At 61.2% G+C, this 25,115-nt stretch overlaps 2 protein-coding genes across 3 annotated transcripts; both read right to left on the reverse strand.

The window, feature by feature from the left end:
* Positions 1–346: 346 nt before the first annotated feature.
* On the reverse strand, positions 347–11,951 carry ETV3 (ETS variant transcription factor 3). 2 transcript variants are annotated; one of them, XM_082073149.1, is made up of 5 exons: positions 11,856–11,951; positions 9,745–9,807; positions 8,669–8,906; positions 6,355–6,470; positions 347–4,338 (listed from the first exon to the last, which is right to left on the reverse strand). In XM_082073149.1, the coding sequence occupies exons 2-5, from the start codon at positions 9,788–9,790 to the stop codon at positions 3,173–3,175; spliced, it is 1,566 nt and encodes a 521-aa protein (XP_081929275.1). In that variant the 5' UTR covers positions 9,791–9,807; positions 11,856–11,951; the 3' UTR covers positions 347–3,172. The 2 variants fall into 2 exon arrangements, with proteins under 2 accessions (XP_081929275.1, XP_081929276.1); XM_082073150.1 differs by lacking the exons at positions 9,745–9,807; positions 11,856–11,951 and adding an exon at positions 9,027–9,458.
* Positions 11,952–17,035: 5,084 nt separating this feature from the next.
* On the reverse strand, positions 17,036–24,294 carry LOC309450291 (SLAM family member 8-like). The gene is made up of 7 exons (XM_082073077.1): positions 24,200–24,294; positions 20,200–20,541; positions 18,839–19,132; positions 18,602–18,721; positions 18,426–18,517; positions 17,476–17,600; positions 17,036–17,384 (listed from the first exon to the last, which is right to left on the reverse strand). The coding sequence occupies exons 1-6, from the start codon at positions 24,246–24,248 to the stop codon at positions 17,484–17,486; spliced, it is 1,014 nt and encodes a 337-aa protein (XP_081929203.1). The 5' UTR covers positions 24,249–24,294; the 3' UTR covers positions 17,036–17,384; positions 17,476–17,483.
* Between the last annotated feature and the right edge of the window lie 821 nt (positions 24,295–25,115).

Here is a 25,115-nt window from a genome sequence, read left to right on the forward strand (position 1 = left end):
CCCTCCTGTCACAAATCGCTTCTCTGCGCCCTCAAATTGAATAAAAACGAGATAAAAATGAATAAAAAGGGAAATAAACCCCGGCCCAGCCCAATGCTACCAGAGAAACACCATAAAAGTGTCGTATCCCACCAGAAAAACGCCACCAACCCACAGCAGGCCCGGCCAAGGGCTGCGGATCTCAAGACGCAGATTTAAGCCGGGTTTAGTTGGGGTTGAGTTTAAACCTGACTTAACAGCAGCAAAGCCACGTGTTCCTCGCCAAATCCCAACCGAGAGCGCTTGGGACGGGCGACGGAGCCGCGACGGAGCCACCGCAACAAGAACCACCCGACAGCCCCCAAAATGCTTATTTAAAAGGTTTATTTAACTTTTTAATTTGAGGTAAAATACTTCTTTTTTTTTTTTTTTTTGTGTAATTTTCTTTTTTCTTTCAACTTCCATAACAAAATACAGAGCTATCAGATACCCCTGGAAAAAAAAATATGTATATTATACATATATTTCTATAACATTACATCATATATATATAATATATATATATATGCCGACTTTTTTGTGGTGTTTTTTTTAAATTTTGTTGTTTTTTTTCTCGAAGACTTTATAGAAAGTGGAACGTCTAAAGGCACTGCACAATTAGTCCGGGACTACTTTACATGGTATATACAGATCCATACGTGTTCCGGCCGCCGCATCGAGTCCATCAGGAAAAGCCATTTGTTCTCATATAGATTCTTTAAAAACAACCATTTTCTACCGGTAAATACGTTCGCCTTAAAAACCACTCTACAAAATAATCAAAATTATTCGTTAATCAGCATTAAAACAACCCGATGATTTCAAACCCAAAGTCGCTCGCGTTCAAAACCCAACCGGGATCCGTAAAACGAACGAAAAACGAACCAAAAAAATAAACCGAAAAACCAAACGAATAAAATAAAAACACCCCCCCCACCCCCACCCCCCAAAAATAAAAGTTATTTTAAAAATAAAAACGTAATTATGGAATAAATAAAAATAAGGGACAACCAAGCGATGGGGACGCGGAGTTAATGCTGCTCGAGGGGGTTGTTCCTCCTCCTCAATGGGGCTCGTTAAGCTCCGCGGCTCGTTAAGCTCATTAAGCTCCGCGGCGACACGGGGCTGATCCAATGGTCCCCCCCCCACCCCAAAAATCTGGGGGTGTCCCGCTGGTTGCCTGATTAAAGTCTCTTTCCTACAGCTTCTCTATGGCTAAACAAAGCAAAAGATCGTTTAAAAACATTAACATGCGCTTGATTAATTAATACAGGTGGACATCGCGGTTTTTTTCAACCAGTTAAACTCGACGAGTTTCAAGATTTTGGCACATCGGAATATATATATATATATATTTATCTCTTTTTTCTCTTAGTTTTGTCTTTCAAATGGATTTAGAAGCGTCTCCTCCTCCGACGTCGCTGCCCAAGTCGAGTCCGCTCGGGAGGAGCCGCCACATGGTGTCGAGGGGACCCTGGAATTGAGGGGACCCCCAAACCGAGGGGACCCCAGAATGAAGGGGAACCCCGCACCGAGGGGACCCCGGAGCCGGCGGGGGGGACACGGGGCCGCCGGCGCCGGGGGGGGACACACAGTCGCCCCCCGCGCAGCCGCCGTCCCCACAACCTGAGTCCTTAATCCCTGAACGCCGAGCCCCGTCCGCAGTGCAATGGCTATGGAGACGACGCCCCCCTCCCCAAAAACTAGTCCAAACGGTTAAAGCCAAACGACAGTTCAACTTCTCGTTGCCGTCAACGCCGCCGGCTCCGGCACTTGGGCGCGAGGTGGGGGGCGATATGATCGGTGATGGGAAAGGCCTCGTGTTTCGAATTCCTGAGTTGGCGCCGACACCGGGTCCCTCGCCGGGCGCCGCGCTCGTCGCCTCCACGCGCGGTCTCGAGGTAACTCCAGGCGCTGGGGGGTGAACGTGCCCGAATTAAGCGGATTCCCGACCCTCCGGGTACCGCGCGCGGCGTCTGGGCGGCGGGCGCCCGAGCGGCGTCTCGCCCCACAACCACCCGCTTGCTCGGGATGCGGCTCCAGCGCCGAAAGTGGAGGTTTCTCTACGTTTTCTTGTTGTCTTTTTGTTTTCTAAGCTCCTTCCGAGGAATCGTCGGGGGGAGAGAGACAAAACAAGCACGTTGCTCGGCGGAAGCCGGAGCCGAAAGTTCGTCAGCTTAACGAGAAGCGCGGCTGCATAGGGAAATAGCGGATTGCGAGCGAAAATACAGCGAGATTTACACGGCGAGGAGATGGAGCCCGTGGGCACGGCCGCCGCCGCCACCTCCAGCGCTTTTCCGGCACCGCGACGGCTCAAAAACCACCCAAGCGGCTCGGTGCCGGCCCAAACCCTGCTCACATAAAGTGTACGCGTAGTTAAGGCATGAGTCAAGTGATAGGGGAACCAAACAAAGCAAACACCATTAACAAAGCTCCTGTCACTCCTCCTCCTCCACCAACTCCCCGCAATCAGCTCCGTGTTAATCTGCCAATCACTCCCAGCTCCACCCATACAAAAATAACCCACCTAGGGTACATTTTAATGCGTCTATTAAAGGCATTAGGTTATTTCTTTTTAGTCTTTCCCACCCCACTCCCTTTCCCTGAAAGATCTGTAAGGTTTTGCTCATGGCTTCTGCAATATTTCACAAAAGGATGAAGCGGATCCTCAAGCGCCACCGGGAAGGCGGCTCTGGCCACACGTCCCGCGGTGCCGGCGCAATGGGGACTCGCCAAATTACGTCCCTCGCCGCCGAAACGCAGCCGGCGCCGTGGCGCGAAGGGGCGGGAAATCCTCTCCCGCCGTCAAAACGCCACCCAAATAAAAAGGGGGAGTGAGATTAATTTGGAGATTTCCCGCTTCTATCAATCCCAGAGCGCTCGGAAAATAAGCTGGCGTCTGGAGTTCCTCCGGCCCCGCTGGAGTCCGTGAAGCAAGCGGTTCCGTCGCCTCGCGGAACCGGAGCGAGCCAAACCGCGTCTCACCTGCAATTCAACAAGGAAAACAAACAACACAACCCACCCCACCCCTAGTTCGCTAGGATTCCCAAACCAGGCTAACCCAAGCCCCCCGCCCGCCCCCCACGCTCTGCAACCTTGCTACATAAATACACGGACGACTCCAGCACACGCGGACCCCGCGGCTCCGCCGGGATCAGGCGTCGGAGGCGGCGGCGGCCGCCACGGCCTTGGGGCTCGGGGCGAGGTGAGGGGTGCCCAGCGCCCCGTTGCAGTGGACGCGGCCGTTGTGCCGCTCCTCGGGGCCGTCCGCCTGCCGGTCACCGTTCCAGCGGCGCTTGAGACGCAGCTTGGGAGGCATCAGGGCGTCCTCTCTCTTCTCCTGCGCCGCCGCATCGCCGGCAGGCTCCCGGGGGGGTGCCTTCTCCGCGCTGTTCTCCCCTTGCTCCTGCGGCTCCTCAGCCGGGGTGGGCGCCGGAGGCGCCGGGTGCCAGGACGGAGCTGCCGGTCTGGCAAACACGGGCCCCTTCTCCTCTTCCGCGCCGGGGCCTTCCTCTCTCTCCATTTTGTCTTTACCTTTGGCCGGTGGCTCTTGGGGCTCCGGCTCCTTGTCCAGCGCCGGTTCCACCTTGACCCTGGGCGGCGGCGGAGCGCTCAGCTGCGGCGCCGCCGGCTCCTCGGCGCTTTCCAGTCTCTCCCTGTTTTTGCGGCCCACGGGCGGAGGCTGCAGCTTGATGGGGAACTGGGGCTGCTCCTCCAGCGGCACTTGGCACTGTAGTGGCGGCACCATGAGCGGGTAGCGGGGGAAAGTCCGCGGGCTCAGGTGGTAGTTGAAGACGGAGCAGGCTTGCGAGTGCAGGTAGTGTTTCATCTCCTCGGGGTTAAAAGAGAAGCAGCTGCTGCCGGTGAAGGGGCTGAGACCCGGAGACGGGCTGTAGGAGAACAAGGTGGGCGTCAGGGACAACGCAGGAGAGATGGGGACGTTGAGGACCCCGCCGCGCCCCGGCAGAGGGGACACGGCGAATGGGCTGTGAGGATCCGGGTACATCCCGGGCCTGCTGAAGAGCGGGAGCATAATATCGGGTTTACGCTTCTGGTGGTTGACGCCGCCGGCGCCCACGGCGTTGCGGGAAGCCATGAGATCCACCCCGCGGCGCCAATCCGAGGAGCCGTCCTCCAGCTCCGGCACGTCCGGCTTCCTCTCGGCGCCGTCGCCCAGCGCCTCGGGGTTGGACGGGCCCAGGGAGCTGCCGGGGAAGCGGCCGGGCTGCGCATCGTCGGTGGGAGAGTGGCCGTCCAGCGGGGGGAAGTGGAAGCGGGACGAGGCCGTGGGGACGGGAGGGGCGCTCTGCGGCACGACACCTGCGACGGGACAGAGATAGAGAGGTCAGAGCGCAGCGGGTGAAACCACCCGTAAAAAGGCGTTTGGATGAGCCGCACGAACCCACAATGCGCTATCGCAGCACGGGAGGTGGCTGCTCTGCCCACCCCGAAACCTCCCGCTGCTGCGGGTGAAGCTTCTCCGGAGCTTTCGGGAACCTCCGAGCGCCACTGAAGTCACTTCCACTTTTGGCCGCCCTCCCCTGACCTCCCCGCTCTGGTTTAACCAGCAAACGTCTCGGCGACGGTGCCTCCGGAGCTCGGTTACACAATCGCGTTCAAACGGCGGCGGCGCTTGGAAACCTCAAGCTCTTGGGGTGGAATACGGGGGGAATAAAAAAAAAAGCCACGATAAATCACTGATTTGTGCTTTTCTGGGAAGCCGGCGCCTCTCCAACGCTTCTGCTGGCTCCCCTCCCAGCGCCGTGCCCACGGAGCCGCCCGGCTCCGGCGCGCTCGTGCCGTAACAAGCCATCCCAAGGCAAATTCTTCCAGCCGCTTTCTCACCTCCGCAACACGCCCCTCGCTTCTCCCCCTTCCCTCCAAAAAAACCACCCGAGAAACCCGACTCCGGCGCCCCAACCAGGTTTGCTCTCCCAACCCCCAGCCCAGGCAGAAGGAAAGAAAACAGGTTGTAATTAAACAAGTGCATTCCAGTTCTCCAAAGTGCTTTTTTTAAATGCGTGCCCCAGAGATAGGAGGGAGTGGCTGCAAACAGGGAAAAGGAACAGCGCTGAGCAATATTGAGCTGGAACTGCCCGGACTTGTTGCTGCAAGTAATTATAGATTTGCAGCGCGGCTTCATGCTGCATCTTCCACCCCCGTGCTCAGGCTCCTGGAGGAGACAATTCCCTCTCCCCGTTGCTGTAAAGGGTGAAGCGCAAACACCTCGATGAATCTTTCTGCTCCCCCAGCTTTGTTTCGGGGGTTACTCTTCGCCCTGCAATCCCGTCGCGTCGCCTCAAGCGCCGGAGCCGTCGCCGTCCGCCGGCGCGCGAGCGCCGACACGAAACGCTCGTGCCCACGCGTAACCTGTTTTTCTCCGCCGCCGGGGCTCCGGCGGCAACGTTGGGTCCCCGCTTTGCCCTGTTTGACGCATCTTCAAGGCTTCCCCTGGGGGAAGGTGAGAGCGGAGCTGTGAGAACGGCCCGGCAGGCGCCTTCGCGTTGCTCCGCAGTCTCGGCCGGGGCTCTAATGACTTCCAGAAGGTTTTGCTTCTGCGGACGGGCTCCATCGCCGCTCGTTTCCCCGGTCGCGGGCGATCCCTCCAGCTGGACAAATCCAGCTACGGGGGGGACTTAAACTCCACCAAAAAGGAGCTTGCAAACAAAAGCCCCTCTTGCCAGACAAACCACTGACTCCAGAACAAAACTCAAAGGCCTTTTAGGACGAGCGGAGAACAATCCCGCTCCATTCCCAAAGCTTTTCGCTACCCTCAAGGTCAACGCATCATTCCGCCCTACGGACAAATGCGAAACACCTGCGATTTCAGTCGAACTGGACGAGCTCCTGCACTTCTAACCCTGCTCGCTATTACGTTTCTCTGAACTCTGGACGTCAGCTGGTTGAGAAAAGCCCCTTTTGATCGAAAAGGCAGCAAACAAGGGGCTTTCGAAGGAGAGCAAGCGGCTGTTAAGCTGTGAACTTTTCGGGGTACTCACGTGGATGCCTCGCACACAGCACTAAGCTCCTTGTCACATCTATATGGCCCCATAAACGGGCGTTAAAAGCAGCTGAGCGAGGCAAAGACCCCGCCAGAGCTCCAAATTGCTTCTCCCAAGGCCGAGAGCAAAGCAAACCCGCCCCGTGGCGCCAATAGACGACCCACCAAACCAGTTCAAATAGGAAACCACCCCGGCCCGTGTCTCCCCTGCAGCCGATGGCGACAAACCCAGGGAAAGAGCGCTCTAGATAAGGCTCTATCAGCGCCCAGATGCTCCCGCCGCATCGGCGCGATTGTCGCGGCGGGAGACGAGCGATACGGGCCCCGGGACTCACCGTTGGGCCGAATGTTAATGAAGGGGTAGTTGGGCATCACCAGCTTGTTGAAGTTGAACTTGTAGGTGAATCGTTTGCCCTTTGTCTTGTGGAGAATCCTCTTGTTGTAATAGTACCTGTTAACGAGAGTTAAAGAGATCGATGAGCGCAGGCGGTGACCGGTTCAAAGGTCTTGTTTTTACATTATGAACATAACGTCGATGGGGGCACCTGCTCCTTTTCACTGTGTTTTAGCAGCGGGTTTCGAACCGTCTGACAGGTCGTAACGTTCCTTAGAACGGGTGGGAAAAGGCGAGATGCAGAAAGGGAGCAAAAGCCGAACAACAGGCCGAGCCTGATCATGCTGTTCTCACCCCTCTCCAAACTGGGACCAGCGCCAGACTGGGGGGGTCTCACCAGCACCCCGAGGAAAGCAGAACAAAGCCCGGCGGGTTTAATCCCCGCTGTCTCCTCCCCGCTTACACCACTTTGTCCTCAGCCTCAAACAAACAAAGGTGTCACACGCGGATCATCCCCAGCTGCTCGCCGCGCTGGGGATGGAGATTAATGGCCCCGGAGCGGGTCGTGATGCCGGGACGATGCCGGGACGCCATCAGCGTTGGCAGGTGGAGGTTCTTTTCCACCCCCATGCGCCGATTACGGCCCCGACGCCGTCCGATTTATTGTTTCCTTCCTGTCCCAGCACAAGACACTGGTGTTTGCTTCCTTGTTTGTCTTTAGCGGCTCCACCCAGGAGGTATCAGAGGGCGTAAGGCAGCGAAGTCCACGTTACCGACTGATAATGCCCCAACCTGTCACGGCCCGGCCGCTCCTGCGGGTGACGGGCTTGGAATGGTGAAATGCTTTGGAGTTTTCCACTTTGAAACACACAGCGAGGGCTGAAAAAACAACTACGGCGAGGACGAAATAAAGAGGGTGACGTTGTGCTGGATGCTGGGGTTCAGCTGGAGAACAGGAGCTGAGGGGAGACCTTCTGAGCTCTGAACTGCCTGAAAGGAGCTTGGAGCCAGGGGGGTCGGGCTCTGCTCCCCAGGAACAAGCGCCAGGAGCAGAGGAAACGGCCTCAAGTTGCGTCAGGGGAAGTTGAGGTTGGATCTGGGAACAATTTCTTCCCCAAAGGGCTGTGGGGCATTGAACAGGCTGCCCAGGGCAGTGCTGGAGTCACCAGCCCTGGAGGGCTGGACAGACGGACATGAGGTTCTCAGGACATGGGGCAGGGACAGGGGTGGGGAACAGTTAGACTCAACGATCTTGAAGGGCTTTTCCAACTAAGATGGTGACTCTATGATCATGGAAGGGTTTGGGTTGGGAGGGACCTTCAAAGACCATCTGGTCATGGGCAGGGACATCTCCAGCAGATCAGGGACATCCAACCAGACCAGGGACATCCAACCAGACCAGGGACACCCAACCAGACCAGGGACATCCAACCAGACCAGGGACATCAAACCAGACCAGGGACATCAAACCAGACCAGGGACATCCAGCCAGACCAGGGACATCCAGCCAGACCAGGTTGCTCAGAGCCACATCCAACCCGACCGTGGCTGTTCTCAGGGATGGGGCATCAACCACCTCCCTGGGCAACCTGGGCCAGAGTCTCCCCACCCTCAGCATCACAAATAGACATTGGAGATGGGATCTTGGGGACAATTTCTTCCCCAAAGGGCTGTGGGGCATTGAACAGGCTGCCCAGGGCAGTGCTGGAGTCACATCCCTGGAGGGCTGGACAGACGGACATGAGGTTCTCAGGACAATGGGGCAGCGCTGGGGTGGGGAACGGTTGGATTTGATGATCTTTTCCAACCGAAACGATTCTATGAAATACAAAGTGAGGGTCGCTCTGCCCTTGTCTCCCACAAAGGGCCAGAGAACGCCCAAATTTGTGTCACCGGGGCTCAGCAAGACCCAGTCCAGGTGCTGGTTTAGCAGCCAAAAGACAACAACGAATGGTGTCAGGCAGGAGAGCTGCTTTCTGTGAACCCGTCCCCGTGATGGAGCGATAACAGAGCAACACCTCTGGTTTCCTCCCACACCTTCGTTACTCAAGTCGGTGCTGAGAGTGGAAGCTGAGAAAAGAGACAGGAAAATCTCCCCGGAAGGAAGTCGTCCTGATAACAACCACCCAAACCAGAGGCGCAGATTTGATGCCGTGACGCTCGAACGGCGCCCGGTGAACCCGGGACTGTCCCTGTGCCACCTCTCCCATCACACACAGCCCTACCCGAGCCACCCGGGGACTCGCTGTTACCCAAAGGAGGGCGGGTGGGCTCTGGTTACCGGCTCCATCGCCTCCAAGGGAGCTTGTTCTCACCTGAGCGCCCGGCTCAGCTTGTCGTAGTTCATCTGGGGTTTGCATTTCCTCCTCCCCCACAGCCGCGCCACCTCGTCGGGGTCCTTGATGACGAACTCCCCGTACTCGCCCTGCTGCCAGGCGATGACGTGCCGGAACTCCTCCTTCTGCAGCAGCTCCAGGATGAAATGCCACAGCTGGATCTGCCGCGAGCCCGGGCTGGACTCCGTCTTGTAGGCCCACTCCGGGAAATGATAACCTGGGAGAAAACCCCCCCAAAATACAAATAACAGTCATTGAGACGGCGACTCGGCACCAGGGAGCGCGCGGCTGCCAAGCTCTATGCTCGGAACGAGCGTCTTCGCTTTGTATTTATCACCTTTGCTCCAGAGCGAGCCCACAAAGCATCGCTGGGGGCTGTAATCCTGTTAAATATTCACCGCGCAAGCACAGAAACTCCGCTCTCCTGCTCCAAACTGCTCATTTTCTCACTCATTTTAGCCCCCTCTCCTTGGAGAATCCCCAAACGCGCGGCGGGAAGGAGCCCAAAAGCTTCAGCCCTCGGTCCGATTTGGATTCCAGGTGCCCGAAATCAGGCGGCGAATCCAGATGGGAGCGTTTGGAGCGCTGAGGTTGCGGGGGAACGGCTCCAGCCGCTCCACCCCCCCGCTCGGGCGCCCGGCGGCTCGTTCCTCGCTCAGCTGCGCCGGCAGATGTTTCTGAGCCGCTGCCAAGTTGGGGTTTCTCAGAACAGTTTCCCAGCCCGACGAGGGGTTTATTTTTTTTTGCCAAGCGCTCGTGCAGCCGCAATTCCAAGCTCCGGCAGCGGGGATGGAGCCGCATCACGCTCAATGCCACCCACAAACCCAGCGCGGGCTGAGCCGGAGAGAAAACCAGTCACGAGCCGCACCAGACTGCGACGATCCCCCTTACGCACCCCAAACCCTCCCAAATCAAACATCTCCATTCGCCGATTAAACCCGCGGCGAGCGGGCGGCTGATCGACCCGTGGATACCGGAGCGTTTAGGACGTGGGGTTAATCCAAGCGGAGCGTTTTGATGCGGGGAAAGGAATTGGTGCCTTCAGCCTCCCTTACCTCCTCCTCCTTCTGGCTTATCCACGATGCTGCAGCCGGCTTTCATTTTCTCCCTCCTGCTGACTGCAAAACACAAGGAAAGCGGCATCAGGCGCAGCACCGAAGCGCCGGCGCTCGCCATTCCTCCGGAGGAAGCACCTCCAGCCTGGTCCCGGTGGTTAATCCCGGCCCGGTGGTTAATCCCGGCCCGGTGGTTAATCCCGGCCTGGCCGTTAATCCCGGCCCGGCCGTCAGACAGACACACCGAGCCAAACACAGTTTGTCTCCTGTTACGAGACGGGTCGCGCTGCCAAAATACACACGCTCGCCCAGCCGGCCCGGGGCGGGGGGGACGGGGAGGGGACAGCCCAGCCCGGCTCCCAAACACCCCCCCGGGTTGATCTACATGGTCTTGGTGGGGATCGAGCTCCCAACCCCCCCCCCCCGGGTTGATCTACAGGGTCTTGGTGGGGATCGAGCTCCCAAACCCCCCCCCGGGGTTGATCTACACGATCTTAGTGGGGATCGAGCTCCCAAACCCGCCCCCCCCGGGTTGATCTACACGGTCTTGGTGGGGATGGAGCTCCCAAACCCCCCCCCCCGGGTTGATCTACAAGGTCTTGGTGGGGATCGAGCTCCCAAACCGCCCCCCCCGGGTTGATCTACACGGTCTTGGTGGGGATCGAGCTCCCAAACCACCCCCCCCGGGTTGATCTACACGGTCTTGGTGGGGATCAGTCCAGCTGATTCTACACGGTCTTGGTGGGGATCGCTTGGAGCCGAGCTCCCAAACCCCCCCGGGGTTGATCTACACGGTCTTGGTGGGGATCGAGCTCCCAACCCCCCCCGCCCCGGGTTGATTCTACGTGATCTTAGTGGGGACCGGTTGGAGCCCAACCAAGCGCTGCCCCCCCCGGGTTGATCTACATGGTCTTGGTGGAGATCGCTTGGAGCCGAGCTCCCAAATCCGCCCCCCCCGGGTTGATCTACATGGTCTTGGTGGGGATCGAGCTCCCAAACCGGCCCCCCCTGGGTTGATCTACACGGTCTTGGTGGGGATCGAGCTCCCAACTCCCACCCGGGTTGATCTACACGGTCTTGGTGGGGATCGCTTGGAGCCGAGCTCCCAAACCCCCCCGGGGTTGATCTACATGGTCTTGGTGGGGATCGAGCTCCCAAACCCCCCCCCCGGGTTGATTCTACACGATCTTAGTGGGGATCGCTTGGAGCCCATCTGAGCGCTGCCCCCCCCGGGTTGATCTACATGGTCTTGGTGGGGATCGAGCTCCCAAACCTCCCCCCCCGGGTTGATCTACATGGTCTTGGTGGGGATCGAGCTCCCAAACCGCCCCCCCCGGGTTGATCTACACAGTCTTGGTGGGGATTGGTCCAGCTGATTCTACATGGTCTTGGTGGGGATAGAGCTCCCAAACCCCCCCCCGGGTTGATTCTACACGATCTTAGTGGGGATCGGTTGGAGCCCAACCGAGCGCTGCCCCCCCCGGGTTGATCTACATGGTCTTGGTGGGGATCGCTTGGAGCCGAGCTCCCAAATCCGCCCCCCCCGGGTTGATCTACATGGTCTTGGTGGGGATCGAGCTCCCAAACCGCCCCGGGTTGATCTACACGGTCTCGGTGGGGATCTTGCTCCCAAACCCCCCCGGGTTGATCTTAGTGGGGATCCCTTGGAGCCCAACCGAGCGCTGCCCCCCCCCCCAAAAAGCGAAAGCGCAGGTTGGGGTGCAGCACATTTTGGGCGCCCCCCCCCCACCCCCCCCGCGCCGGGTTCGGCCCTTTGAAGTGTTCAAAGGCTGGAAACGGCCGCCGGGGGGGGACGCGGCGCCGCGGCGGCGGCGGGGCCGGGGCTCCCCCGTTCCGGCCTGTCCCGGCCTGTCCCTCCCCAGCCCCGGGCGGGGCGGCGCCGCCCCCGCCGCCCTCCCCCCGCCGCCGTTAACCCGCAACGGGGTCGCGGCGCTCGCCCCCCCCCGCCCCCGCCCCGCCCGAAGCGCCTTCGGCGCTTCGGGCGGGGCGGGGGCGGGGGGGGGCGAGCGCCGCGACCCCGGAGCCGGTTACCGGGGGGGGGGGCCCAGCCAGACCTCCCCGTTCCGCCCCCCCGCACGCCCGGGACCCACCTGGGGGGTGGGGGGGGGCCCGGGCCGCGGTGCCGATGCGGGTGGGTCCCGCCGCTCCGCTCGCTGCTGCCGCCGCCGCCGCTGCCTCCCCCGCACTGCCGCCGCCGCCGGAACCGGAACGGCCGCCCACGCGCTTCCGCTTCCGGCCTGAGAGCGGGGCGGGGCGGGGTCCCGCTGTGGCCACGCCTCCCCTCCACCCCACTCTCCGCCCACTCCCCCGCCCGCCCCAACGCTGCGACGGGTGGCGCGGAGGGACAAATGAGGGGGGAAAGCGAAGGGGGTGGCTGGGCTGGATCGCGGTGGTAGAGGATCCTTGTGGATGGGGATCCAGCTGTGCGGGGATCCAGCTGTGCACACAGCCAGCTCTGCTGGGGTCCAGCGGGGTGGTGAACCAGCTTTGCAGGAGCCAGATGTGCGGGATCCGGGTGTACTGTGATCCAGCTGTGATGGATCCAGCTGTGCGAAGGACCCAGCTGTGCAGGCATCCAGATGTTAAGGGATCCGGCTATGCGGAGGTCCAGCTGTGTGCAAGGGTCCAGCTGTGTGGGAATATTGCAATATGGGGAGGGGTGGAACGGCTGTGTGGGGATCCAGATGTGTGGGGATCCAGATGTGTGAGGGATCCAGCTGTGTGAGGGATCCAGCCCCGAGGGGTTTGGCTATACGGGGATCCAGATGTGCAAGGATCCAGCTGTGTGGGAGTATTGCAGCATGGGGAAGTATGGAACGGCTGCGCGGGGACCCAGTTGTGCATGAGCCAGATGTGCGGGTCGGGGTCTGTGGTTCTCCAGATGTTGACGGATCCAGCTCTGTGGGAATCTGGGTGTGTGAGGGATCCAGCCCTGAGGGGCTTGGCTATACGGGGATCCAGATGTGCAAGGATCCAGCTGTGTGGGAACAGCGGTACATGGGGGGAGTGTGTGTCCAGCTGCGCTGGGATCCAGGTTCAGCTTCACTGAGATCCAGCTGTGCGGGGAATCCCACCACACGCGTATCCAGATGTGCTGTTGGGCGGGGACCCAGCTGTGCAGGATCGGGCCCTGGGCCAGGCGGGGGCCCCCACACCCCCATGTGCTGGTGTCCCCCAGAGTCCCCACCCCCCCCCCCCAGGGGGGGCAGCCTGGGACCCCCCACCCTTGGGTGCCCCCGGGCGGGGGGTTGACCCCCATAAATCCACCCACACATCGCTTCACCCGCCTGTATTGGAGTGGGGGGGTCCTGCTGCTGGGGGGCCAAACAACAGGATGAAATAACCCCCCTGTGAGCCGCCAGCCCTCGGCAAGGGGACGGTCACAGCGCTGCCCACCCAGGACACGGTGGCCTTGGGGACTGGGCTTCATGTCCCCGGTGAAGCAGCAGGAGGTTTGGGGTGATGGGGCTGGGACCCCCATCTTGGGGTTTTTCGGGACACAGAGGGTCCCTCAGCCGCGGTGCCTGGAGCTGGGGGGAGAACCTCTCTGGCCCCAGCTGGTCTCCCATCCAAGCACTGACCAGGCCCGACCCTGCTTAGCTTCCCAGATCAGGTGTTCTCAGGGTGCTCTGGCTGTGGATCTGGACGGTCTCCCATCCAAGTACTGACCGGGCCCGACCCTGCTTAGCTTCCCAGATCAGACCAGATGAGCCATGCTCAGGGTGCTATGGCTGCATATATACATATATATACACATATATATAAAATATATGTTTCTCAAGTGTATCCTTATAGTGTCTGAACTAAACCCTTTATTCAAGGGCAGAGCAGAGGGGCAGGAGAACCTCTCTGACCTACTGACCGCCCCCTTCTAACCCCCCCAAGGTCCCATTGGCTTCCTGGCCACACGTCTTGTCCCCTACACCCAGGATGTCCTGGGACAGGAGCCCACATATGCACTCACACGCACGCACACGCTTGTACACATATGCACTCACACGCACACACTTGCACACATATGCACTCACACGCACGCACACGCTTGCACACGTATGCACTCACACGCACATGTATGCACTCACATATATGCACACGCACACACTTGCACACGTATGCACTCACACGCACATGCTTGCACACGTAAGCACTCACACGCACACGCTTGCACACGTATGCACTCACACGTACGCACACGCACATGTGTGCACTCACACATATGCACACGCACACACTTGCCCACATATGCACTCACACGCACGCACACGCTTGCACACATATGCACTCACACACACACACTTGCACACGTATGCACTCACACGCACATGCTTGCACACGTATGCACTCACATGTACGCACACACACACGCTTGCACACGTATGCACTCACATGTACGCACACACACGCTTGCACATGTATGTACTCATACGCATGCACACGCTTGTACACATATGCACTTGCACGCACACGCTTGCACACGTATGCACTCACATGTACGCACACGCATATGTATGCACTCACATATATGCACACGCACACACTTGCCCACATATGCACTCGCACGCACGTGCTTGCACACGTATGCACTCACACGCACATGCTTGCACACGTATGCACTCACATATATGCACACGCACATGCCTGCACACGTATGCACTCACACGCACACGCTTGCACACGCATGCACTCACATGTACGCACACGCATATGTATGCACTCACATATATGCACACGCACATGCCTGCACACGTATGCACTCACACGCACACGCTTGCACACGTATGCACTCACACGTACGCACATGCACATGTATGCACTCACATATATGCACACGCTTGCACACGTATGCACTCACACGCACACGCTTGCACACGTATGCACTCACACGTACGCACATGCACATGTATGCACTCACATATATGCACACGCACACGCTTGCACACGTATGCACTCACACGCACATGCTTGCACACGTATGCACTCACATATATGCACACGCACACACTTGCACACGTATGCACTCACACGCACATGCTTGCACACGTATGCACTCACACGCACACACTTGCACACGTATGCACTCACATGTACGCACACACATATGTATGCACTCACATATATGCACACGCACACACTTGCCCACATATGCACTCGCACGCACATGCTTGCACACGTATGCACTCACACGCACACACACGCTTGCACACGTATGCACTCACACGCACGCACATGCACATGTATGCACTCACATATGCACACGCACATGCTTGCACACGTATGCACTCACACGCACACGCTTGCACACGTATGCACTCACACGTACGCACATGCACATGTATGCACTCACATATATGCACACGCACACACTTGCACACGTATGCACTCACACGCACATGCTTGCACACGTATGCACTCACACGTATGCACATGCACACATATGCACTCACATATATGCACACGCACACGCTTGCACACGTATGCACTCACACGCACATGCTTGCACACGTATGCACTCACACGTATGCACATGCACACATATGCACTCACGTATATGCACACGCACACGCTTGCACACGTATGCACTCACATGTACGCACACGCTTGCACACGTATGCACTCACACGTACGCACACGCATATGTATGCACTCACATATATGCACACGCACACACTTGCCCACATATGCACTCGCACGCACATGCTTGCACACGTATGCACTCACATGTACGCACACGCACATGCACATGCACACGCTTGCCCACATATGCACTCACACGTACGCACATGCTTGTACACACATGCACTCGCACGCACACACTTGCACACATATGCACTCACACGCACGCACATGCTTGCACACGTATGCACTCACATGCACACGCTTGCACACGTATGCACTCACATGTACGCACACACACGCTTGCACACGTATGCACTCATACGCATGCACACGCTTGCACACGTATGCATTCACATGTACGCACACACACACGCTTGCACACGTATGCACTCACATGTACGCACACACACACGCTTGCACATGTATGCACTCACATGCATGCACACGCTTGTACACATATGCACTTGCACGCACACGCTTGCACACGCATGCACTGACATGCTTGCACACGTATGCACTCACACGTACGCACATGCACATGTATGCACTCACATATATGCACACGCACACACTTGCACACGTATGCACTCGCACGCACATGCTTGCACACGTATGCACTCACACGCACACGCTTGCACACGTATGCACTCACACGCACACGCTTGCAGACGTATGCACTCACATATATGCACACGCACACACTTGCACACGTATGCACTCACACGCACACGCTTGCACACGTATGCACTCACACGCACACGCTTGCAGACGTATGCACTCACATATATGCACACGCACACGCTTGCACACGTATGCACTCACACGCACACGCTTGCACACGTATGCACTCACATATATGCACATGCACACATATGCACTCACACGCACACGCTTGCACACGCATGCACTCACATGTACGCACACGCATATGTATGCACTCACATATATGCACACGCACACGCTTGCACACGTATGCACTCACACGCACACGCTTGCACACGTATGCACTCACACGCACACACGCGTGCCCCCGCGTGCCCCCGCCAGCTCTCGCTGTGGTCTCACCAACATTTATTTGCCGTTTGTACAGCGCCGGGGGGTCCGGCCGAGCGAGGGGCCCGTGAGCGGGTGCTGGGGGCGCAGGCAGTGACACCCCCAATCGCAACAGCGACGGGGGGGCAGGGGGGAAGGGAGCGCTGCTCAACACATTCACAGGGGTGACGGTCCCTTCCGTGTCCCTCTGTGTCCCCGGAGGTGCCGCATCCAGCGGAGCCGCGTGTGACGGAGCCGGGGGGGGACGCCCCGGTGTCCCCCGGTGTCCGTGTGGCAGTGGTGGAGCAGGTGGGCACCTCCCCATGGGGGGGTCCCTGTGACACCCCGGAGGGTTGGGGGGGAGATTGGGGGTTCAGCTGCCCCGGGGGGTCCCCCCATGGCCCTGCGGTGTCACACGGTGGGCACCTCCCCATGGGGGGTCCCTGTGACACCCCTGAGGTTTGGGGGGGTTCAACTGCCCCGGGGGTCCCCCCATGGCCCTGCAGTGTCACACGGTGGGCACCTCCCCATGGGGGGTCCCTGTGACACCCCTGAGGTTTGGGGGGGGTTCAGCTGCCCCGGGGGGTCCCCCCATGGCCCTGCGGTGACACCCCCAGACCAACCCCACGATGTCCCCCAACCCCGGCCAACCCGGCCACGGTGGCACATGGGAGGTGACCCCCGGGGTCCCCCCGTCCCGGGGCGCCCGGGGTCCCCCCACTTCGCCGTCACCACGAGTCTCTGCTCCATTCCGGGGGTCCCGCTCCCCAAACAGCCTGGGAGGGCGTCAGACAAGGAGGTTGGGGAGAAACCGGCGTGGGGGGGTGGGGGGGGCAGCGTCCAAACGGTTGTCGCCCCGAGATGGTGCCGTCCATCCCCGGAGCCGAAAGGGGGGCCGGAGGGGTCGGGTTTGGCACACAACGCACTGTACAGCCCTTCTGGGACGTCCCGGTGCTCCGGCGCTGCGGTGCCTGCGGACAGAGGAGCAGTGACGGCGTTTGGGGGTCCCCGCCCGGACCCCCCCCCAGCCCCGGGACCCTTTGGGGAGCAGCCCCAGCGTACCTGTGGCTCTATGTCACCTCCTCGGCCGTGTCCTCCGGCGCTCGGCTGATCTGCTCGTAGACGGTGCCGACCGGCGCTTTCTGCGGCGAGCTCTGCTCCCCGTTAGTTTTGGGGTGACCGGGGCCCTGCGGCAGAAATCGGGGGGGGGTGCTGAGGGACCCGCCAGCCCCGGGGACACCCCAGCACTGAGCCCAGCCTGACCCAGGGCTGCGAGGCACCTGGAGTGACCCGTGGGGCTGGGACCCCACTATGGCCGGGACCCCAACCCTCAGTGCAGCCGGGACCCCCAGTACAGCCAGGACCCCCAGTATGGCCAGGACCCCCAGTATGGGTGGGACCCCGGTCATGACCAGGACCCCCAGTATGGCCGGGACCCCCAGTATGGTCAGGACTGCAGCATGGGTGGCACCCTGGGCATGACCAGGACCCCCAGTATGGGTGGGACCCCGGTCATGACCAGGACCCCCAGTACAGCCAGGACCCCCAGTATGGCTGGGACACCCATTATGGCCGGGACCCCCAGTATGGCCAGACTGCAGCATGGGTGGGACCCTGGTCATGATCAGGACCCCCAGTATGGCCAGGACCCCCAGTATGGCCAGGACCCCCAGTATGGCCAGGACCCCCAGTATGGGTGGGACCCCGGTCATGACCAGGACCCCCAGTATGGCTGGGACCCCCAGTATGGCCGGGACCCCCAGTATGGCCGGGACCCTGGGCATGACCAGGACCCCCAGTACAGCCAGGACCCCCAGTATGGCCGGGACCCCCAGTATGGCCGGGACCCCCAGTATGGCCGGGACTGCAGCATGGGTGGGACCCTGGTCATGACCAGGACCACCAGTATGGCTGGGACTGCAGTGTGGCTGGGACCCCCATGATGCTGTGATCCCAGTGTTACTTTGACCCCAGTGTGGCCGGGACCCCCACCCAGCCCCCCGGGGCCTCACCTGGTCATTACCTTCCGGGGGGCTCCTGCGCACGATCTCCGTGTACTGGGGCTCGGACGGGCTCTCCTCGGCGGGCACCGTGGGGGTGGCAGCTGCGTGGGAACGGGGGTCAGGAAGGGCTGGGACCCCCCCCCCAGCATTGCACCCCAATACCGAGCGCCGGCGCGTTGACCGACCTGGGTCAGCCGCCTTCTCGCTGTTCACGCGCCAGCACCAGAAGGCGCCCCCCAGGCTCACCGCCAGCAGGATGAGGGTCAGGACGATGTACCCCGACTTGGAGAAGACCGTTTGTCCCCCTGGGGGGCGCAGAGAGAGGCGCTGAGCGGCGCCAACCCCCCCTCAAGGACCGAGCCCACCCTGCAGCCCACGCTGCTGCGGGACCCCCGAGCATCCTTGGGACGGGGGGGTCTCACCTCCGCTCTGGCAGATGGTTTGCAGGTCGAACAGGACGACCTTGCGGTCGGCGGGGTTGCTGACGGTGCAGGCGTAGGTGCCGTTGGCGGCACCGGGCGGCAGCGCCAGCCGCAGGGTGGTCCCGTCCGGGGACAGCTGGTGGCGGTCGGAGGGCAGCTCGCGGGTGGCGTTGTCCCTGTTCCAGGTGACGTTGACGGCGCCCTTGCCGGCGCCCTGGCACTGCAGCGTCAGGTTGCACCACTCCAGGGTGCTGGCCAGGAGCTGGCTGCGGGTCCGGGGGCTCGGCACCGACTCTGCGCCCGACGCGGGTGCGGATCAGCGCGGGGCGGCGGGGGCTCCTCACCGCGTCCCCGCCGGCACACCGGCCCCAGTTGGGGGGTTACAAGGGGGGTGGTCAGTAGGTCAGAGAGGTTCTCCTGCCCCTCTGCTCTGCCCTTGAATAAAGGGTTTAGTTCTGACACTATAACGATACACTTGAGAAACATACATTTTATATATATGTGTATATATATATGTATATATGCAGCCATAGCACCCTGAGAATGCCCCATCTGGTCTGATCTGGGAAGCTAAGCAGGGTCGGGCCCGGTCAGTACTTGGATGGGAGACCAGCTGGGGCCAGAGAGGTTCTGCTGCCCCTCTGCTCTGCCCTGGGGAGACCACACCTGGAATATTGTGTCCAGTTGTGGCCCCTCAGCTCCAGCAGGACAGGGAACTGCTGGAGAGAGTCCAGCGCAGCCACCAAGATGCTGCAGGGAGTGGAGCATCTCCCGTGTGAGGAAAGGCTGAGGGAGCTGGGGCTCTTTAGTTTGGAGAAGAGGAGACTGAGGGGTGACCTTATTAATGTTTATAAATATCTAAAAGGTGAGTGCCATGAGGATGGAGCCAGGCTCTTCTGGGTGGCAAACAATGGTAGGACAAGGGGTAATGGGATCAAGCTGGAACACAAGGGGTTCCACTTAAATTTGAGAAGAAACTTCTTCATGGTGAGGGTGACAGAGCCTGGAACAGGCTGCCCAGGGGGTTGTGGAGTCTCCTTCTCTGCAGACATTCCAACCCACCTGGACATGTTCCTGTGCGACCTCACCTGGGCGTTCCTGCTCCATGGGGGGATTGCACTGGATGAGCTTTTGCGGTCCCTTCCAATCCCAAACACACTGTGATACTGTGATACTGTGACCCCCGAGGTGCAGCATTTGCCTTTTCGCAGAGCTGCGGGGCTGCAAACTCGGGGTCTAACACAACCCCGGTAACCCCCCCATTGCTCCGTGCCTCAGTTTCCCCGCCTATGGAGGCCCCAGCTCTGGCGCTCGGGGGGGTTCTATTTCCACCCTGCCAAACCCCAGCGTGCGCCGCTCACCGTAGACGGAGAGGTTGAAGGTCTGATCCTCCACCAGCGCCGGGTGCAGTTTGACACGCGCCCCGTACACGCCGCTGTCGCCCCGCTCCAGCGCCCTGATCTTGAGCGCCGTCTCGTTGAACATCTCCAGCCGCTGCTTAAACCGGTCGTTGGGATCGGGGCGCTCGAAGCCGCCGGGCCCGAACTCGGCCACTTGGATCATGGCGCCGGCGCCGGCTGAAAAGCTCCACTCGATCTCCTTCACCGTCTTGTTGGGGGGCAGAGCCGGCGAGAGCAGCGCCGACCCCCCCAGGACGCCGTTCACCTGCCGCGGCGGCGCCCGCGCTTGGCCAAAGAGAAGCTCTGCGGACAAGGCACAAAGTCACCGGGTGCTTGGGGACAAGGTGGGGACAACAGGGACAAGCCGGGGACAGAAGGACCCCAAGGGACGGGTTGTTTTTTGGGGAGGGAAGAACCAGCATCCCCTGCCCTGCCGCAGCCGCCGCGTCTCCTCTTGTCGCCGGGGCGTCCCCCCCGAAGAAAGACCCCGGATGGCGCCGGAGCGGCCTCGTGCTCCATGGCGAAGGGAAAAGCTCTGGGTTCGGCTACTGGTTTCTAAAAGCCAAGCGCAACGTCTACGGGTTCAGATGCGGCGCCGCATCCGAACGCCGCGCCGGGCGCTCACCCGCACAGCGCTCCAGCAGCGCCTGGGAGGAATTCCCCGCCGGCGCCTGCAAAACCGCGTCGGCCGCCTTAAAACGCCCCTCGGCACACATGCCTACGAAAGATGGACAAGGTTAAGGCCGCGGGGGCGGCTGCGGGGGTCCCTGTGGCTGCGGGGGTCCCTGCGGCTGTGGGGGTCCCTGCGGGGGTCCCTGCGGGGGTCCCTGCGGCTGCGGGTTCCCTGTGGCTGTGGGGGCCCCTGTGGCTGCGGGGGTCACTGCGGGGGTCCCTGTGGCTGCGGGGGTTCCTCTGGCTGTGGGGGCCCCTGTGGCTATGGGTTCCCTGTGGCTGCGGGGGTCGCTTCGGGGGTCCCTGTGGCTGCGGGGGTCCCTGCGGCTGTGGGGGTCACTGCGGGGGTCCCTGTGGCTGCGGGGGCCCCTGTGGCTGCGGGGGCCCCTGTGGCTGCGGGGGTCCCTGCGGCTGCGGGGATCACTGCGGGGGTGCCTGTGGCTGCGGGGGTCCCTGGGGCTGCGGGGTTCCCTGTGGCTGCGGGGTTCCCTGTGGCTGCGGGGGCCCCTGTGGCTGCGGGGGTCACTGCGGGGGTCCCTGCGGCTGTGGGGTCCCTGTGGCTGCGGGGGTCCCTGTGGCTGCGGGGGCCCCTGTGGCTGCGGGGGCCCCTGTGGCTGCGGGGGTCCTTGTGGCTCTGGGGGTTCCTGTGGCTGCGGGGGTCCCTCTGGCTGCAGGGGCCCCTGTGGCTGCGGGGGTCCTTGCGGCTCTGGGGGTTCCTGTGGCTGCGGGGGCCCCTGTGGCTGCGGGGGTCACTGCGGGGGTCCCTCTGGCTGGGGGGGGTCCCTGTGGCTGCGGGGGTCACTGTGGCTGCGGGGGTCCCTGCGGCTGTGGGGTCCCTGCGGCTGTGGGGGTCCCTGTGGCTGTGGGTTCCCTGTGGCTGTGGGGTTCCCTGTGGCTGCGGGGGTCCCTGTGGCTGCGGGGGTCCCTGTGGCTGTGGGGGTCCCTGCGGCTGCGGGGGTCGCTTCGGGGGTCCCTGTGGCTGCGGGGGGTGCAGAACGGGGCTGGTTCCCCATCACCCCCCAGCCAGGGGCGCGTTGCGGCTCCGCGGTCTGAGCGCCCCGTGTTTTTCGGCAGCACCGCCAGCTCTCTGCAATCATCGCGCCAGGAGGCTCTCGACACCCCCTCCCTCGCTCCTGGCAGCTCCCGCCTACCCTCAATCTGCCTCTACCAGCCGCGGCCCCCACACGTCCCTTTGCCACCGTCCTTGTCCCACGCGGACGGACAGTGCGGTGGGGACAAGCGGCTTCACCCCGGTACCCCTGGATGGACGGCGCAGTGGGGACAAGCGGCTTCACCCCGGGACCCCCAGATGGACAGTGTGGACGGGACAAGCGGCTTCACCCCGGGACCCCCGGACGGATGGTGCGGACAAGCGGCTTCACCCCGAGACCCCATCGGGGGGACAGTGCGGACAAGCGGCTTCACCCGGAACCCCCGGATGGACAGCGCGGTGGGGACAGGCGGCTTCACCCCGGGACCCCCAGATGGACAGTGTGGACGGGACAAGCGGCTTCACCCCGGGACCCCCAGACAGACGGTGCGGACAAGCGGCTTCACCCCGGGACCCCCGGACGGACAGTGGGGACAAGCGGCCTCACCCCGGGACCCCCAGACGGACGGTGCGGTGGGGACAAGCGGCTTCACCCGGAACCCCCGGACGGGCAGTGCGGTGGGGACAAGCGGCTTCACCCCGGGACCCCCGGATGGACGGCGGGGACAAGCGGCCTCACCCTGGGACCCCCAGACAGACGGACAGTGGGGACAAGCGGCTTCACCCCGGTACCCCCGGATGGACAGTGTGGACAAGCGGCTTCACCCCGGGACCCCCGGATGGACGGTGGGGACAAGCGGCCTCACCCCGGGACCCCCAGACAGACGGACAGTGCGGACAAGCGGCTTCACCCCGGTACCCCCGGATGGACAGTGGGGACAAGCGGCTTCACCCCGGGACCCCATTGCGGGGGACAGATCCCGCACCAGCACCCCCGGCGCCTCCCCCCCCGCAGGACGCAGGAGCAGATGCGCCTGTATATTAAAGCAGATTACCCGCAGTGTTTACTCCGTATAACCCCCCCGGCAGCCCCAAATTACAAGCGGCCTCTTCGCTTCGCTCTTTAAGAAGCGCTTTGTGTGCCCGGGCTGTTTGTGGCTCTGATCCCGCTTAGTCCGGGCTTGACTCCCGTCCTTGCGCCCAAATCTGGGATCCCCCCCCCCCAATTTCCAGCTCTTCCCCCAAGTTTTTGGGGCCCCGTCGAGCTGAGATGGGGGGAGGATGCTGAGCCCATGCAGGGGGATGCGGTGACGGGGAATTTGGGGGTCTCAAGGTGCCACATTGGGGTCCAGGGTGGGGACAGAGCGGACGGAGTTGGGGTCACCAGCAGAAGCTCATTTGGTGTATGGAGCAGCTTGGGGAAGATGCTCCCTATATATACCCCTATATATAGGTATATATACACCTATATTAAGGCAACTCAGACCTAAGGATTCTTTAGGACTAGGCTGGGGAATGTAGGTGTATGAAATACAGCTGAATATACAGAGAGGAGGAAAATTATAGGCGAGTTCAGCTAAAATGGTCCCAGTTTGGGGGGTTTTCTTTGCATTGGGTGGAAGGGGAACGCTGCTGGTATGGGAGCGTTATCTTCATATCGTAAATCAAACAGCTAGACAATAAAAGAAAAGATAATTAAAAATCTGCCCCAGAAATCAAGCTCTGGGGCTGATTGTAGCCCAGGGTGCTAATTCTCATCATCCTCAAATGATTCTGATCCAAGAAAGCAGCTGGAAGACTCCGGAGCATCGTTGCCAACCTGTTTTCCATGGGAGCTGGGGCAGGTATTTGGCACCTTGTGCTGACGACCCGTGAAGCCAATTAATGGTTATGAGGATAAAACACCCCCCCCCGCAACCCCCCGTTAATCTGCCTGTACTACGAGATGCTTTCTGTAGGAATCGGAGGTTTTATGGGAATTATGAAAAGTGTGGATTAGCACGCTGGGAATTAAGGGGGATTCCTCGCTGCTTTACATAAGGAGCCGCTTCGCTGCTCCGGGTGGGGGGTGACAGGGCTGGGGGGGGGCGCGTTAGGGACCGGGGGATGGCGATGGAGCTGGGGGTCGCTCCCTGAGCTCCCGTTAGGCCTCCAATGGCTCCGCAGCGGCGCTGGGAAGCGATGGAGGGAGGGATGGAGGGGCAGGATGGGAGCAGCATCCCACCCGCCGCGATGCGCCGGCGGCGGTCCCGCTGTCGGTCCCGGTGTCGGTCCCGGTGTCGGTGCCGCCGCACTCACCTGGCCCAAGGCCCAGCAGCGCCAGGAGCAGCGCGGGCAGCCCCTCCATTCTTCCTCCTCCTCCTCCTCGGTCCTGGAGCGGCTCCGGAGCGGCGTCAGCGGCGGGAGAGACGGGGAGGAGCGAACGCGCCGCTCGCCGCAGCCCGTGGGAAACCGGAGCCGCTCATGGCGCGGCACCGCCAGCTCATTAATTAGCTCGCCCAGCTCATTAATTAGCTCACCCGAGCACCGGTGGGGCGGCCCGGGGGACCCGCAGCGCTCGGCGAGGGGGGCGCGGTGCGGTGCCCCCCCCCCGGTCCTGTGACAGCGCTGAGTGCCCGGATCGACGCTGCGGGCGGCGCTGCCCGATCCTGCGCGGTCCCCGGGTGTCGCCTCGTTGACGCGGGGATCCCCGATATCAACAGCGATGCGAGATGGGAGCACCCCCAGCTCCGCTCCTGGGGGCGCCCGAGCACCCCTGGGTGCAGAATGAGCATGGGAGGGGATGTCCCCAAGGGGCTGCGCCGGCTGGGCTGAGGCACAGAGACCTCCAACTGCTGATCGGGAACGTGCTGGGGAAACTGAGGCAGGTGGGGGGGGGACACGGGTTGTCAATGGCTGGGAAATGCCCCCAAACCGCTCTTGATTCCAGCTGCTCTCCCAGGGGTTCTCGATTCCAGCTGCTCTCCCAGGGCACCTCCAACTGCAGATCCAGAAAGTGCTGGGGAAACTGAGGCAGGTGTGGGGGGGACATGGGTTGTTGATGGCCGGAAAATGCCCCAAAACTGCTCTCGGTTCCAGCTGCTCTCCCAGGGGTTCTCGATTCCAACTGCTGTCCCAGGGGCTCTTGACTCCGGCTGCTCTCCCAGGGCACCTCCAACTGCTGATCTGGAACGGCTGGGGAAACTGAGGCAGGTGGGGGGGGGACATGGGTTGT

Source organism: Streptopelia decaocto, assembly GCF_964273445.1.
Source record: "Streptopelia decaocto genome assembly, chromosome: 26".
Classification (NCBI taxonomy): domain Eukaryota; kingdom Metazoa; phylum Chordata; class Aves; order Columbiformes; family Columbidae; genus Streptopelia; species Streptopelia decaocto.